General features: G+C 57.1%; 7 protein-coding genes across 10 annotated transcripts; 3 read left to right on the forward strand and 4 right to left on the reverse strand.

The window, feature by feature from the left end:
• Positions 1-143: 143 nt before the first annotated feature.
• Positions 144-1,735, reverse strand: H310_00008 (hypothetical protein). Its single transcript, XM_008862584.1, has 7 exons — positions 1,705-1,735; positions 1,527-1,633; positions 1,453-1,478; positions 1,293-1,406; positions 616-1,249; positions 408-558; positions 144-361 (listed from the first exon to the last, which is right to left on the reverse strand). The coding sequence occupies exons 2-7, from the start codon at positions 1,612-1,614 to the stop codon at positions 259-261; spliced, it is 1,116 nt and encodes a 371-aa protein (XP_008860806.1). The 5' UTR covers positions 1,615-1,633; positions 1,705-1,735; the 3' UTR covers positions 144-258.
• H310_00009 (hypothetical protein) lies at positions 1,636-4,291 on the reverse strand. Of its 3 annotated transcripts, none has more exons than XM_008862586.1 (4): positions 3,412-4,291; positions 3,067-3,366; positions 1,705-3,016; positions 1,636-1,653 (listed from the first exon to the last, which is right to left on the reverse strand). In XM_008862586.1, exons 1-3 carry the CDS (start codon positions 3,951-3,953, stop codon positions 2,653-2,655), a joined length of 1,206 nt encoding a protein of 401 aa, XP_008860808.1. In that variant the 5' UTR covers positions 3,954-4,291; the 3' UTR covers positions 1,636-1,653; positions 1,705-2,652. The 3 variants fall into 3 exon arrangements, with proteins under 3 accessions (XP_008860808.1, XP_008860809.1, XP_008860807.1); XM_008862587.1 differs by lacking the exon at positions 1,636-1,653 and having other exon boundaries at positions 1,668-2,108; positions 2,163-3,016; XM_008862585.1 differs by lacking the exon at positions 1,636-1,653 and having other exon boundaries at positions 1,668-3,016.
• H310_00010 (hypothetical protein) lies at positions 1,710-3,256 on the forward strand. Its single transcript, XM_008862588.1, has 2 exons — positions 1,710-2,463; positions 2,512-3,256. The coding sequence occupies exons 1-2, from the start codon at positions 1,719-1,721 to the stop codon at positions 2,559-2,561; spliced, it is 795 nt and encodes a 264-aa protein (XP_008860810.1). The 5' UTR covers positions 1,710-1,718; the 3' UTR covers positions 2,562-3,256.
• Positions 4,292-4,311: 20 nt separating the features above from the next.
• H310_00011 lies at positions 4,312-5,595 on the forward strand. Of its 2 annotated transcripts, none has more exons than XM_008862589.1 (6): positions 4,312-4,674; positions 4,728-4,897; positions 4,946-5,014; positions 5,059-5,172; positions 5,217-5,396; positions 5,451-5,595. In XM_008862589.1, exons 1-6 carry the CDS (start codon positions 4,437-4,439, stop codon positions 5,511-5,513), a joined length of 834 nt encoding a protein of 277 aa, XP_008860811.1. In that variant the 5' UTR covers positions 4,312-4,436; the 3' UTR covers positions 5,514-5,595. The 2 variants fall into 2 exon arrangements, with proteins under 2 accessions (XP_008860811.1, XP_008860812.1); XM_008862590.1 differs by having other exon boundaries at positions 4,755-4,897.
• Positions 5,596-5,777: 182 nt separating this feature from the next.
• H310_00012 (hypothetical protein) lies at positions 5,778-7,838 on the reverse strand. Its single transcript, XM_008862591.1, has one exon. The coding sequence runs from the start codon at positions 7,734-7,736 to the stop codon at positions 5,814-5,816; it is 1,923 nt and encodes a 640-aa protein (XP_008860813.1). The 5' UTR covers positions 7,737-7,838; the 3' UTR covers positions 5,778-5,813.
• A 117-nt stretch (positions 7,839-7,955) lies between these two features.
• On the forward strand, positions 7,956-10,154 carry H310_00013 (hypothetical protein). The gene is made up of 6 exons (XM_008862592.1): positions 7,956-8,488; positions 8,544-8,638; positions 8,692-9,244; positions 9,291-9,504; positions 9,563-9,742; positions 9,787-10,154. The coding sequence occupies exons 1-6, from the start codon at positions 8,427-8,429 to the stop codon at positions 9,976-9,978; spliced, it is 1,296 nt and encodes a 431-aa protein (XP_008860814.1). The 5' UTR covers positions 7,956-8,426; the 3' UTR covers positions 9,979-10,154.
• On the reverse strand, positions 10,023-11,475 carry H310_00014 (hypothetical protein; the record flags this gene model as incomplete). Its single annotated transcript, XM_008862593.1, has 7 exons — positions 11,346-11,475; positions 11,061-11,297; positions 10,817-11,007; positions 10,626-10,753; positions 10,426-10,576; positions 10,148-10,378; positions 10,023-10,094 (listed from the first exon to the last, which is right to left on the reverse strand). The coding sequence occupies exons 2-7, from the start codon at positions 11,089-11,091 to the stop codon at positions 10,023-10,025; spliced, it is 804 nt and encodes a 267-aa protein (XP_008860815.1). The 5' UTR covers positions 11,092-11,297; positions 11,346-11,475.
• Between the last annotated feature and the right edge of the window lie 145 nt (positions 11,476-11,620).

Here is an 11,620-nt window from a genome sequence, read left to right on the forward strand (position 1 = left end):
CATGAACAATTTGTTGCTCGGCATTTTAGCGTTTGGATATTCACCCCGGGCATGCACACGGTCTGCGGCACCCCGCCGCCAAATTCACCGCCGTACATCTGGTGGCCGGCACTTTTTGTTTGCGATTCGTGTTGAATCGGATAGACGGATGGCTATTGTGTGCATGCAACAACGACGTTGGCAACAATGAAAGAGCGTTGACGTTTCTCTTGATAGTATTCTGGACATGGGCGATCGATTCCAAACCTCGCCGTCGCATCACTTTTCTGGACCTTGATGGCGGCGGCATCGATGGACAGTCATGGCCAAGTGCACTTTCGGGATCAGGGAAGAGTTCATCCGACGGATGGGTCTCCCGACTCTATAGGAAACAAGTGAACAAAACTGCCAACGCTGCATCACCGCACCTCGAGGATTTGGCGTTGGTGCTGTTCATGATTGTGGAAATGGCCAGCGCCGCGCCGGCCGTCAAACAAGCTTTATGCGACCAATGGAACCCTTGCACCCCCAACATAAAGTGCACCAGCATCGCCATCAAGAGATAACCGAAACTCGCGCCTATTGAGAAACCATGTACTGTCACGACCTGTCCTGTTTGACTGCGACGTTCGCCACCTTCTTCGGCCATGCGGATCCATTCCTTGCTCTTGCTGCTGTTCGTTGGCACCGACGACAGTGACGTCATGGGCATGGGATTTTGCTTGACGACCTGGCATACCACTGACACTTCGACTTCGGTCCACGTCGATGAGCCCAAACACTCGACCCAGCAAGTTTCGTTGGCATCCCAACTGCCCATCAGCGCTTGCGTGCCGATTCGGGCAATCGCACCGTCGTCCAACACGATGATGCACGCGCCCCCTTGCTTGACAAGCCCCAAGTTGATCTGACTGCCAAACTCGACCGACTTGGCCACAACAAACTCGTCGCGTTCGGTGTAGTCGTCGACCAAAACCACCATTGCCACTCGACGCTGATCGGGTTTCTCTTCAGGATGGCTCGACGAAGGCAGTTGCAACGATGCTTTTGCTGGTGCTGGCTTGGAAGCTTTGATGGCGTTCGGGTTCAAGAGAAGCTGCCGCTGCTTCTCGATGACTGTCACCCAGTGTTGACTCGACATCGCTTCGGATTTTGACGTGCGCATGAGGAGGGTCTTGCCAGGCGTATCCAGCGTGATTTCGATGTAAGAATACTCGTTCGGGACATCGATGGCAGCCGGCGCAATCTCCCCTTCAGGGGCGACTCGAATCTAATGGCGAATGTGTCACAGACGTCCCCACCAAGGTCCATACCTTGGTAATCGTGAACAACGGTACTCGCTCGCGCTCTTCCCCCAAAAGGTCCTGCTTGGTCGTATGGCGGAAGTACACGAGCCACTTGGGCGTCAGCAGGAACAGCCGCGTTGCCTACACCCGCATAAGATGCAATACTGTCGAGGGACGCGTCCGATACCCATCCTCCTCGCACGGCCCCGTCGCCTAAGCATGTCGTTATTGCAGTCGTATCAAGAAGAGCGTCACACTTACGTCGCTTATCAAGGGTCCCGTAGAACAAGATGTCATTGTGCGGTTGCGCCGGAATTGGCGGCGCGACTGCCGCCGCGTGAGCTGCCATTGTTGCAACAGTGTAAGGGCTAGTAGCTCCTGATTAGTACTACTAGACAATCAGCTTGTAGATTCCATTAGTAGTATGTGCTGTACTTACTACCACAACGTGTCATGGGCGGCATTGGAGGTGGGCTGGGGCTGACGGGCAAAACGGCGCTGGTCGTTGGCCTGGCAAACAAGAACTCGCTGGCTTTTGCAATTGCGTCGGCGCTGCAGTCGAATGGTTGCAATGTTGGCCTCGTTTCAGCTCCGGCCTCGTACGAACGTGCGAAACCTAGCTTGGCGTTGTTGCCTGCTGCGCCACTCTTCCACGTTCCATGCGACGTGACGAGATGTGAAGACTTGTTGGCCCTGCGCGAGATCACGAAAGCAGTTCGACTGGACTGCCTCGTGCATTCGGTGGCGTATGCATCACCTGCAGCGCTTACCCAACCCTTCCTTGCAACACCAACCGCCGATTTCCTCCATTGCGTGCATGTCAGCACCATCTCGCTGATCTCTCTACTCCAGCACGTTAAAATTCAGAGCGGTGGAAGTGTTGTGGCGCTTTCCTACCTCGGTGCGGAGAAAGCAGTTCCAAACTACAATTGCATGGGACCTGCCAAGGCAGCTCTCGAAGCGGCCTGCCGCGCCCTTGCAGTGGAATTGGGGGAGTCCCAAATCCGCGTGAATGCAGTCAGCGCTGGCCCCATCAACACGCTGTCTGCCCGTGGCATCCCAGGGATGTCCAAAATGAGGCAGGTCGTTTCAGAGACGTCTCCTCTACGCCGCAACGTCACGCCGCAAGAAGTTGCGAACACCACCGCGTTTCTGTGCGGCGATTTGTCCAGCGGCATTACAGGGCAAACCATCTATGGTACGTTTCCGCATAGTGTGCTGCACCAACGCTTGCTTTGATCTCTAGTCGATGCGGGCGTGAGCTCGGTGGCCATGGTCGGCATCATATCCGAGTGAACGTTTGGTCCACCGGGCACACACGTTCACGATGGATTTTCAAGTCAAGGCTGCTCCGCGCTGCCATGCAGACGATCGGGGAAGCTAATCGTCAATAAATGCGTTGATACGAACGGCGTCGACTCACACGTCCAGCAAAAAAGCCAACGGCAGCTGCAACCATGCCAGCCATCGCAAGCGCTGTCCAACTTGACTGCACTTGAAGCGGTCGGGACGACATTGCCGGGAGCGACGTTGACGACGAGAGCTTCACAGTGACGTCGGTGGTCGAGTCCCTCACGTCATTGCCGCCATGCAGCGGTCGGAGGCCGTAGAGCGACCCCCCGTACACCGCAGTTTCACTCCACACCATGTCTTCCATCGTCACGTCTGGCACAGCATAGACGCAGTCGCTTTCGATGCCCAGGTTGTTGACCCCTCGAACGATGCGGAAGAAGCCATTTTCGCCCCAATACCTACAACTGCGTCAGACGTACACCGACGGGAAGACCATCGGCTGGCGTACGAGCCCCACGAGTTGCGCACGTGCCAAAACTTGGTGCCGTCGTCGGCGACGCCCCACCCGACAATCTCAACGTCGTGGTCCAAGTCGACTGCATTCGACCGATCGATGTAAATGCCCGCTGTGTAGTTCTCCATAAAGTCGATGGCGGCAGCGATGCCGCACGTAATGGGTCCGTTCAACAGCTCTGCCATCATCGCGTCTTCTCCGCGAATAAAGCCGTACTCGGTCACTTTGTACCGCACGACCTTGGTCACGGCAAAGCAGACTGGCGTTGCCGGGCTCTCGGTCGTGTACATGCAGCTACGATGGATGCGATGAGAGGTTTCATCAAGTGCCGCGCCTTACTTCATGCAGAACCCTTCCGGAGGACACGTCCCGTTGGCCGTCCACGTGTACTTGGTGAAATCCGTCGCGTTGTACGGCAGGCAAGTCTCGTCGGGGAGGCCGTATCGTTTCATGAACTCAAAGACATCGCCGGGCTCGCCCCCGGCACATCCTTCCCCAAGCCCATGGCCATAAGCGCAGTTGAGAAAGCTCTGGCGCCCCAGCATGACGTCAGGGCCGGTGAATCCCCGCTTCGCGTTCATGATCTTGATGCGGTCCTGGACACTCGCCAAAGCCCCGTGCACGTAGCATGACCCGCAGTAGGACGGAATGTGCTGATTCCAGGATGGAACGCAATAGCCGTCCTTGCACCAGTCCAGCGACAACGGCAGCCGATTCGTGCTGGGTACGAGGTTGTCGCCGCTGGAATCTCCGCTCATCGGATGCAGCGCTTCTCGTCCCGTCGTGGTTCGCATGCACTTGCACCCGATACCGTGTTCGTTTCGCACTTCGCCAGACATGACGCCGTCCAGGACGGCGATGGACACGAGTAGTCCCCACATCGTCACCTCCCCACGGAATCAAGCCAATTCACGTGTGTTTTCGAGCTCCACCCGCCGCCCTAGTACCGTATCCATGATCCACACAGTACTTGGATGCCATCGTGATGGGCCAAACGGCCATCGTCGGCACGACTTGTTGATGCAGGCACCAACGACATCGTCAGTGGAGGCAGTAGCTTCCATCACGGGGTGTCGCAACTTGCGACGGCTCCACCTCCACCGTCTCCGCTAGATGAAAGGGACACGTGCAAGGTCAGCCTTGTCGATGCCCTCCTATACCGACGAGCCACGGCCTCGGACTATCGCGGCCGCGTGGGGCCGTTTCGAATGGAAACGGCAGTTACGACAATTCGGTCGATGAGGTTCAACGCCAAGTGAATTCTCCCGCCGTTGGATGGACGGACACAACGTCAACCACATCTCAATCAACGTGCCATCCACAGCACCGCCAAGAACACACACGACAACGAGCCAGCGAGTAGCATGCACCAGCCCACGTCCCCCACGGCCGCCCACATCCACACCCACGAACCACATGGCATCCTCGACAAGTTCCGGTCGACAAAGCGACGGCTCATTCAGCAGGCGCTGACCAAGATGGGCAAGGCCGATTGCTCGGACGATAGCGAGTATCAGGTGCTCCGTGACCGCCAGCTTGAGCTCACATCGAACGTCGAGCACGTGTTTGTCCACATGAAGAGCTTTGTCACCAACTTAGTCTGTACGTGGCACAGTTGTTTTCCCTCAGTCGTGTGTTCTGAATGGCGCGAGCAGCATTAGGATACGCATGCACGTTACTAGGCGACGACATGACCATGATCCGAACGGACCTCGCGACGAGAGACGCCATCCATAGCCAGGCATACGGCGTCAAGACCACGAGTGGCGGGGACGACTTTACCAAGTCCATGGCACTCATCGACGCGACGGCGAGAGAGCTCGCGGTACCTTGGTCGTTTGTCAACACCATGCTGAACATCGATCGAGCCTAGGGCTCGATGCTATCCGCCAACGTCATCGTGGATGTCCAGTGCAAGTTGGATGAACTCCATCAGTTCAAGGTGCGCACAAACCTTGCTCGGTTACCCCACGACGTTTACGGCAGAAAGAACTCGAACACCGTGAAAACCTCAAGCTGGACTACGATTCGGCCGTGCGCAAGCTGCGCAAGGCGCGTGAGAGTCGAGAGGCCGCCGACGTCCTTCGACGAGATGAAAAGGTACTCTCGCCACCGTGACCGCCTGCTCTGTACATCCGCCATAGCTCAAAGTGGCCCAAACCAAGCTTACTCAAGCCACCGAGATCATGGTGGCCAAAATGAAGGAATATGAACTTGCGCGCCCGACGATGCTGCAAAAGGAGCTGGCCGAGTTTCGCCAAATGCAAGCCAAGTTCTTTCAACTGTGTGTGACTTCGTTCGCAGGTAGCGCACTTCCTCCCATGGTACGGCAGACCGTCATGGCCCCATGCACCGTCATCGGGAGCATAAATGCCTAGAGCGCCAAGACCGACCAAACCTCCCATGCCGAGGCAGTCAAGCCGTCAGCCGCGTGGAACTGAGCGATGGGCGTCGTTGGCAAACCCGTCTAACGAGATCAACCAGAGTGTCTTGCGCCCATGCAAAACAACTTGTTCATGGGCCACCACAGCGGTGAGAATTTCGAATGTGCTGAGGCGCGCTCTAGTGCTGCGCAGCTGCAGCAGGTCCACAAGTGCTACTGCACTTCGCCTCTCTTGCAATCGATGCCACCAGCTCTTCAACTCGCAGTAGACGGTAGCCCTACCTTGACCCAACCTCGCCACGACCCCATAACAAGACATACACCCGAACAGACGGCACATTGATTGAGAAGTTGGCACTTAGCGCATGATGTTCTGCGTCGCAATCTGCTGCTGCGTCATGTACGACTTGAGGAGGAGATCGCGCATCCTGAGTTCGGTCGAGTCTCCCAAAGCGGACGGCGCCGGACATACAACTTCAGCCGATGTGTTGTGCGCTTCCATCGTGGTCGCTGCGAGCGACGCAAGCCGCTCCATCGTAAACGCGCAGCTCGACCCGAGTTGCGTGCGCTTGCGGGTGTCTGCTACGCAAATGTACCCAATGTACTTTCCCGTTCGCCCAAAGATCGGACACCCCGCAAAGAACCGAAGCACGGGCACACGGTCGAAGATGGCGAGGGACAGGTTGTCCGCGGCGGCATCGAGGACCACGATCGGGGACAGCCCCATGACCTTGTCCACAAACGTGGCAATTTCAATCTGGAGCGCGCTGTTGTCGAGGCCGACCAAGCTCTTGACCTTTTCGTTGGGGCCGTCCAGGAGACAGACGACCGCGATCGGGCAGTTGAGAGCTTCGCACGCCAAATCACACAGCAACTCGAACGAATTCTCGCGGGTTGCTGTGCTAAAGCTGCCAGTGGACGCATGCTTCAACGAGATGTGCTCGATGTGGCGCTTGTGCACGGGCGGTGGCGTTGCAGGGGTGAGCAGCACCGTGGACTCTCGCACCTGCTGTTGCTTGGGCGGGTCTTCATGCAGGGGAACGGAAGTGAGGCGCGTGATGGACAGCCGCATGATCTCGCCGCACATGCCTTTGGTGGAGAAGTGGTCGATCCGCATGTCGTCATTGTCGTACTCGGAGCTGCTGAGTTGGCTCGGGCTCACGGGCGATCCTGAATCGAACGACATTTGGTTGGTAAAGCCCCTCGACCGGGCCGAGTCCATGGCGGACAGCCCCTCCTTCTCCAGCGAAAAGGCATGGCCGATCGAGACCGGCATGGATGTGGGTACGACAGGAGTTGACTTTGCGCGGATGCAGCACACTTTGCACAGCCTGAGCTTGGACGACCCGATCACAGCCAGGTTGACGATCTTGACGACGCTGCAGTCGGAGCAGATCAAGTCGCCGCACATGCGGCAGTGGTGCTTTCGTCGAAGCGTGTGGAATGTTCGCATGCACAGTATACAGCCCGAGCGGTCGCAGTCCTTGACCCAGGTCGACCGGTCCGCGTAGTTCTGGTAGCTCAGGCGGAGGTCCTCGAGAATGTCGCCTAGTCGCTGGAGCGCCGTCACGATTCCCATCGCCACCGGCTTGACGTTCTTCGACTTGAAGCTCCCGCACACGACGACTTCCAGCTCATCCCGAGACAACTTGTGCCAGAAGAATCCGAGCTTCGAGATCTCGGTGCGCGCAATGCCGTGCGAGTCCTTCAGAGACATGCACCCGACGTTGTTTCCGTCGGTGGACGTCATGCACCACATGTGGAGAGGTTCCTTTTCTGGAGTATTTGGTACAACCGTGTCGCCCACGAGGTCGATGACGCACATGTCGCGCCGCACACCCAGTCCAGCGTCCAATACCCCCCATTTGATAGTGACGAATTCGTCCGTGATGGTGGTGTCGACGGTCGCATTGTTGTCCATCGACGGTGTGATCGCGTACAGGACCATGCCGTCGATGAATGTCTTGCCCATGATCTTGCGCATGAAGCTGCGCATGGCCTCCGTACTCTGGTGGTTCATAATCGTAGCCATTTCCGTCGGCGTGCATTTGAGAATCACAGAGCTGCGGATGAGGCGGTAGGAGCACTCCATGTTGGATGTATCCTTTCTGTACTGCACGCCGTCTTTCTCGGGCGGAACAAACCGCCACTGTTCGTTGAACGCCAAGTTGACAAGGGACTGCGCCATGCCGCGTGCAGTCGCGACATGCTGTCGCTGATTCTCGTCGTTCAGCGGCGGCCCGCGGAAGTACGACGGCCTGATCGGGAATTGGCTCTCCATCGAGGAACCTTTGGGATCGCAGAGGTAATTGGTTTCTGGGCCGGTCCGATCAACCTGTTCACAGACGTGGCCATCGCGATCTCCTCCAAAGATCCATCTCGGGCTTTCGGTGTGTCAAGAGTGGCATGTCCCTGAATTTATACTTGGCGTTTGTATAGGGTCTTTATCCGGATCCGAAAATCCTTTGAAAAGCCGCGCCAGGAACCGTTCTTGCGATCTCTCCCACGCAAAGCAAGCTTCCTGGCGCAAATTTCGAATACCGACGGCGCTGCACCACCAAGACGCTTGTTCGGGCACGTCTGGCGAGATAGGATTCAAACAAGCTCAGAGAAGCCCCGACACCGCCCACATCAGACGACGCACTGCCCCAATGGCCTCGTTCTAGCTGGCTTCGCGGAATCGATGCGTGCGTAGTCGCAGTTGCGAGGTATACCTCCACCAATTCGGTCATTTCACCTTCTAAGCGTCCAACGACGTTATTGGAACTGCCCGCATCGCCTGTGACTGATGCACAGCAAGTGGGAGTGACAGGCAGAGTACCTTCTATCTTCATTCTCCATCCATCCATTACCTCCTGTGAACGTAGCCAACTGCCAAGGTTCGTTGAGCGGAACCGTCGCGTCTGGATATTATCCGGAACAATGCACTGAACAGGTTGAGGCTGCCTTTCGGCGACGCTATAAATACACCATGTCGACGGCGTTCAACTGGGCCGACCCTCGACGCAACTCGGCCGTGTCAATGAAGATGATGTACGCGATCTCCAACCTCATGATGCCTTGCTGAGTGATGGGGGCTTGGTTGTAGGGAAAAGGCCGAGGCGGCGCGGAAACAGCGGCTGACCAAAGTCAAACCGAGTGTGTCGACGCACTTGAATCCCGCGGTGGAGAAAAAGCTCCCGAGTGAGTTGTCGCCATGCCGCGTTCTCGCCACTAAATGACTGACTTGTCTACAGAAAAGCAACCGGAGAAGCATTCCACGGGGATATACATGGAGGCGCTCGAAATGGCGTCCGCGAACGAGAGTTTCTACAAGTCGCTCTTGAAATTCCACTCGAACCAAGAATCGCCATCGTCTCCGCCCAGCGCTGCTCAGTCGTCGTTGCACAGCCCATTTTCCGTACACAATGTCGTGGCCACCGACAGCTTTTTCCACCCGGAGTCTGAAATCGAGGCGTTCCAAGGGCTTAAGAAGGGCGACGCGAACCCGCCGCACTCCCACTCACGGCCATTCAAAGCCGATAAAGCAAACGAAGCCTTCCAGCCGCCTCCCAGTCGAAGCGTGAAAAGTCGCGCAGATAAACTCCCTGCCCTTAAGTCCACCGTCACCAGACGAGACGTACACATGACTTCGACCCGCAGCAACCCGGACCTCGCATTGTACGCAGACCCGCGACGCCGCGACGACGTCCTCGACTTGTTTGAGTCGGACGACGCCAACCAAGCAATCCATCGGTCCGACTCAGCGCCATCGGCTTCCTCTACCATCCACAAGCCCGAAGAGGACATGTACGATGGCAACGAAACGAGATTTCGTCTAATGTGATATTGCCAGATCGTCCATGCCCACCACGAGTTTGCACAGCTCCAATGATGGTGGTGCCGTCGGCGCAGTGGTTCCACGACTGAATTTGAATCCCATGTCACGAGAAAGCAAGACGTCGCTGCATCCACAAGCCAAAAAATCGTCACGCCAACTGACCGATGACGGTCACGACAACAAGGAGCGGAAACGAGGCCATAAATCTGCTGCCAAATCTGGGAAGAAGGTGCGGACGACGGCTCTGAAAAGGTCACAGCATGATCACCCTCACCCGTACCCAGCAGGACAGCGGCCGAAGTCGCATGACCTCCGGGACGTCACTGGCGGACTTGAGAGATGAACACAAAGCCGCCCTGGAACTGCTGCAGGAGCTCGGCGGAGCGTACCCCGACGAACCCAAACCATTGAGCTCTCGATTCGGATCGAAGCTACGGTCGACGGTGCTGGATGGGCGGGAGAGCAACGTAGGCGTCGTTCACTTGTTTCGACCCTCACCGTTTGTGCATAGAACAACCCAGCGACAACACTTGTGAACGCTGCACTGAAAGCAACCGACGCAGCACGCACGACTGGCGACGGGGAACGCGGCGACGAAGTCCCTGAAGCGGAAGACTCTCCAGACAAGGGCTCTGCTACATCCGCGCGAACATCGCGCCGATCCGAACAATCTTACGACAGCGAAGACTTTGAGACAGACTGACACGTCAAAGCAGCTAGGATGCAGGCATCATGCCGCCACTTTGCTCATGTACTTATGGCGTCAACCAACAGCTTTCGACCGACCTTGGCTACACGAGCTTTTATGTCCAGGGAAGTCTAGCGCATCCATGAGGAGTCAATATTGTCGAGAGAGGCGCTTGACGACATACATCATGATCAGCGTCCACCTCGTCGTCAGCACGGCGGACGTCCCCTGTGGCTGTGGTGCGTGGGGGCAGAGCCACTGGCTTGACTGTCGACCTCGACTTGATGCCGCATGGGGGTGGCGTAAACTGTAGAGGGAGGGGCAAGTTGGCCACGTACTCATCGTACTCTAGAAAACCCAGCACCAATTTTGACCCGTTGCTGGTGTAGTCGGCGACAGTGTCGAGCGCCAAGAGCTGTTGATATCATCACATAAACTGCAAAAGTCGCTGAGCGTACGCACTTTCTGCAGGAAGCCATCAAACGCTTGCACAGAGGCGTGGATTTTGTGGTCTCGCGACGCCGACGTTGTGAAGAGCGTCGACAGCGCATTCGGCACAACATGATCGTTTGGGAACGCCACGTGCGTCAAAGGCACAAGGGCTCGCAGTTGACTACAAAACTCGGTCTCAACCGTCTATCTTCATGCATCGAACGGCCCACCGGTCCATGTCATGCCAGTCGGACCGCGACTTCCACACCACCCATTCGCATGTGCATTTGTCGACGGTTCCACCGCTGTCGGACCCATTTTCCACGACAATGCTTGCCCTGCACGTCACTTCGTACGCCTGGCACCACGACACGTCGCATCAGTGTTGGCGACGTGGCACGACAAAATGAGTCAACTCGACCTCGGTCTTGCCAATGGCTCGGCCATTGGAAACCCAAGCAGTGAAGGTAAGCTCATTCAGTGCAGCCGAGCTCCTGGTGTCACTGGCCGCATCACGCTGCGGCGCGTCGGCGTCAAACGCTAGAGCAGCGATGGGTTTGGCGCTGCACACTCGAAGCGCGCGGACCCAGGCTTCTTGGTACCCCCGACTCGCTGCAAGTCCGATGCTGAAGAGAACGAGACCAACACGACAAAGCTACACATACCGACAGGTCCCTCCGGCAACTCAGCGCACATGTAATACGCCTACGACCGCATTAAGTACCTCAACCGCGTTCAGCCAACCCTACTACGTTGGACCCGTGCTCCATGAGTCGGAACACGAACCGTCGCGAGTCTGCCGCCGACGCGACGCCTTCACCTATCGACCCGATTTCTTCCCCGCGTTTGATATCTGCCAGCGAGACGTTGATGCGGCCTTTGCGCCTTGTCAGTAGGTGGTCCTAGCTCACACCCGCCGCCATAAGGAGAGCTCGAGCACTGTGGCCAACCGTGAAGTACTCGAGTGTGCTCCTGGTCGTGTCCAAACGGAAGTATCGCCGCTGCCAGTTCTTTATGACATGCCCTTGCTTCCAGAGGTAGCCCTCCATGCCTGCCACCGCCTTCGTCGATCAATGCCACATGCACTGTGGTGGCAGTTACATTTTTCCAAATCTTTCACACTCGCCGTGGCCGTGCGGGGGCTCCACGGCGCCAGCCGCTGTGTTCCACTTCAATGACACACATCGCGACGGCGCCGCTCTAGCTCATCGTGCGAGCTCGGCAG

Source organism: Aphanomyces invadans, assembly GCF_000520115.1.
Source record: "Aphanomyces invadans strain NJM9701 unplaced genomic scaffold supercont1.1, whole genome shotgun sequence".
Classification (NCBI taxonomy): Eukaryota; Oomycota; class Saprolegniomycetes; order Saprolegniales; family Verrucalvaceae; genus Aphanomyces; species Aphanomyces invadans.

What these genes read in the sequence shown, in the direction of transcription:
- H310_00008 (XM_008862584.1), bottom strand. Translation starts at nt 1,614, where the DNA reads ATGGCAGCTCACGCGGCGGCAGTCGCGCCGCCAATTCCGGCGCAACCG. An exon ending in CGTTGTTCACGATTACCAAG is followed by an intron (nt 1,250 to 1,292) that starts GTATGGACCTTG and finishes ATTCGCCATTAG; the next exon opens with ATTCGAGTCGCCCCTGAAGG. An exon ending in GATCCGCATGGCCGAAGAAG is followed by an intron (nt 559 to 615) that starts GTGGCGAACGTC and finishes GTTTCTCAATAG; the next exon opens with GCGCGAGTTTCGGTTATCTC.
- H310_00010 (XM_008862588.1), top strand. Translation starts at nt 1,719, where the DNA reads ATGGGCGGCATTGGAGGTGGGCTGGGGCTGACGGGCAAAACGGCGCTG. An exon ending in TACAGGGCAAACCATCTATG is followed by an intron (nt 2,464 to 2,511) that starts GTACGTTTCCGC and finishes TTTGATCTCTAG; the next exon opens with TCGATGCGGGCGTGAGCTCG.
- H310_00009 (XM_008862586.1), bottom strand. Translation starts at nt 3,953, where the DNA reads ATGTGGGGACTACTCGTGTCCATCGCCGTCCTGGACGGCGTCATGTCT. An exon ending in CCGGAAGGGTTCTGCATGAA is followed by an intron (nt 3,367 to 3,411) that starts GTAAGGCGCGGC and finishes CATCCATCGTAG; the next exon opens with CTGCATGTACACGACCGAGA. An exon ending in GTGCGCAACTCGTGGGGCTC is followed by an intron (nt 3,017 to 3,066) that starts GTACGCCAGCCG and finishes ACGCAGTTGTAG; the next exon opens with GTATTGGGGCGAAAATGGCT.
- H310_00011 (XM_008862589.1), top strand. Translation starts at nt 4,437, where the DNA reads ATGCACCAGCCCACGTCCCCCACGGCCGCCCACATCCACACCCACGAA. An exon ending in CTTTGTCACCAACTTAGTCT is followed by an intron (nt 4,675 to 4,727) that starts GTACGTGGCACA and finishes TGGCGCGAGCAG; the next exon opens with CATTAGGATACGCATGCACG. An exon ending in GTAGCGCACTTCCTCCCATG is followed by an intron (nt 5,397 to 5,450) that starts GTACGGCAGACC and finishes ATAAATGCCTAG; the next exon opens with AGCGCCAAGACCGACCAAAC.
- H310_00012 (XM_008862591.1), bottom strand. Translation starts at nt 7,736, where the DNA reads ATGGAGAGCCAATTCCCGATCAGGCCGTCGTACTTCCGCGGGCCGCCG.
- H310_00013 (XM_008862592.1), top strand. Translation starts at nt 8,427, where the DNA reads ATGTCGACGGCGTTCAACTGGGCCGACCCTCGACGCAACTCGGCCGTG. An exon ending in GCCGTGTCAATGAAGATGAT is followed by an intron (nt 8,489 to 8,543) that starts GTACGCGATCTC and finishes GCTTGGTTGTAG; the next exon opens with GGAAAAGGCCGAGGCGGCGC. An exon ending in CTGCCAAATCTGGGAAGAAG is followed by an intron (nt 9,505 to 9,562) that starts GTGCGGACGACG and finishes CGTACCCAGCAG; the next exon opens with GACAGCGGCCGAAGTCGCAT.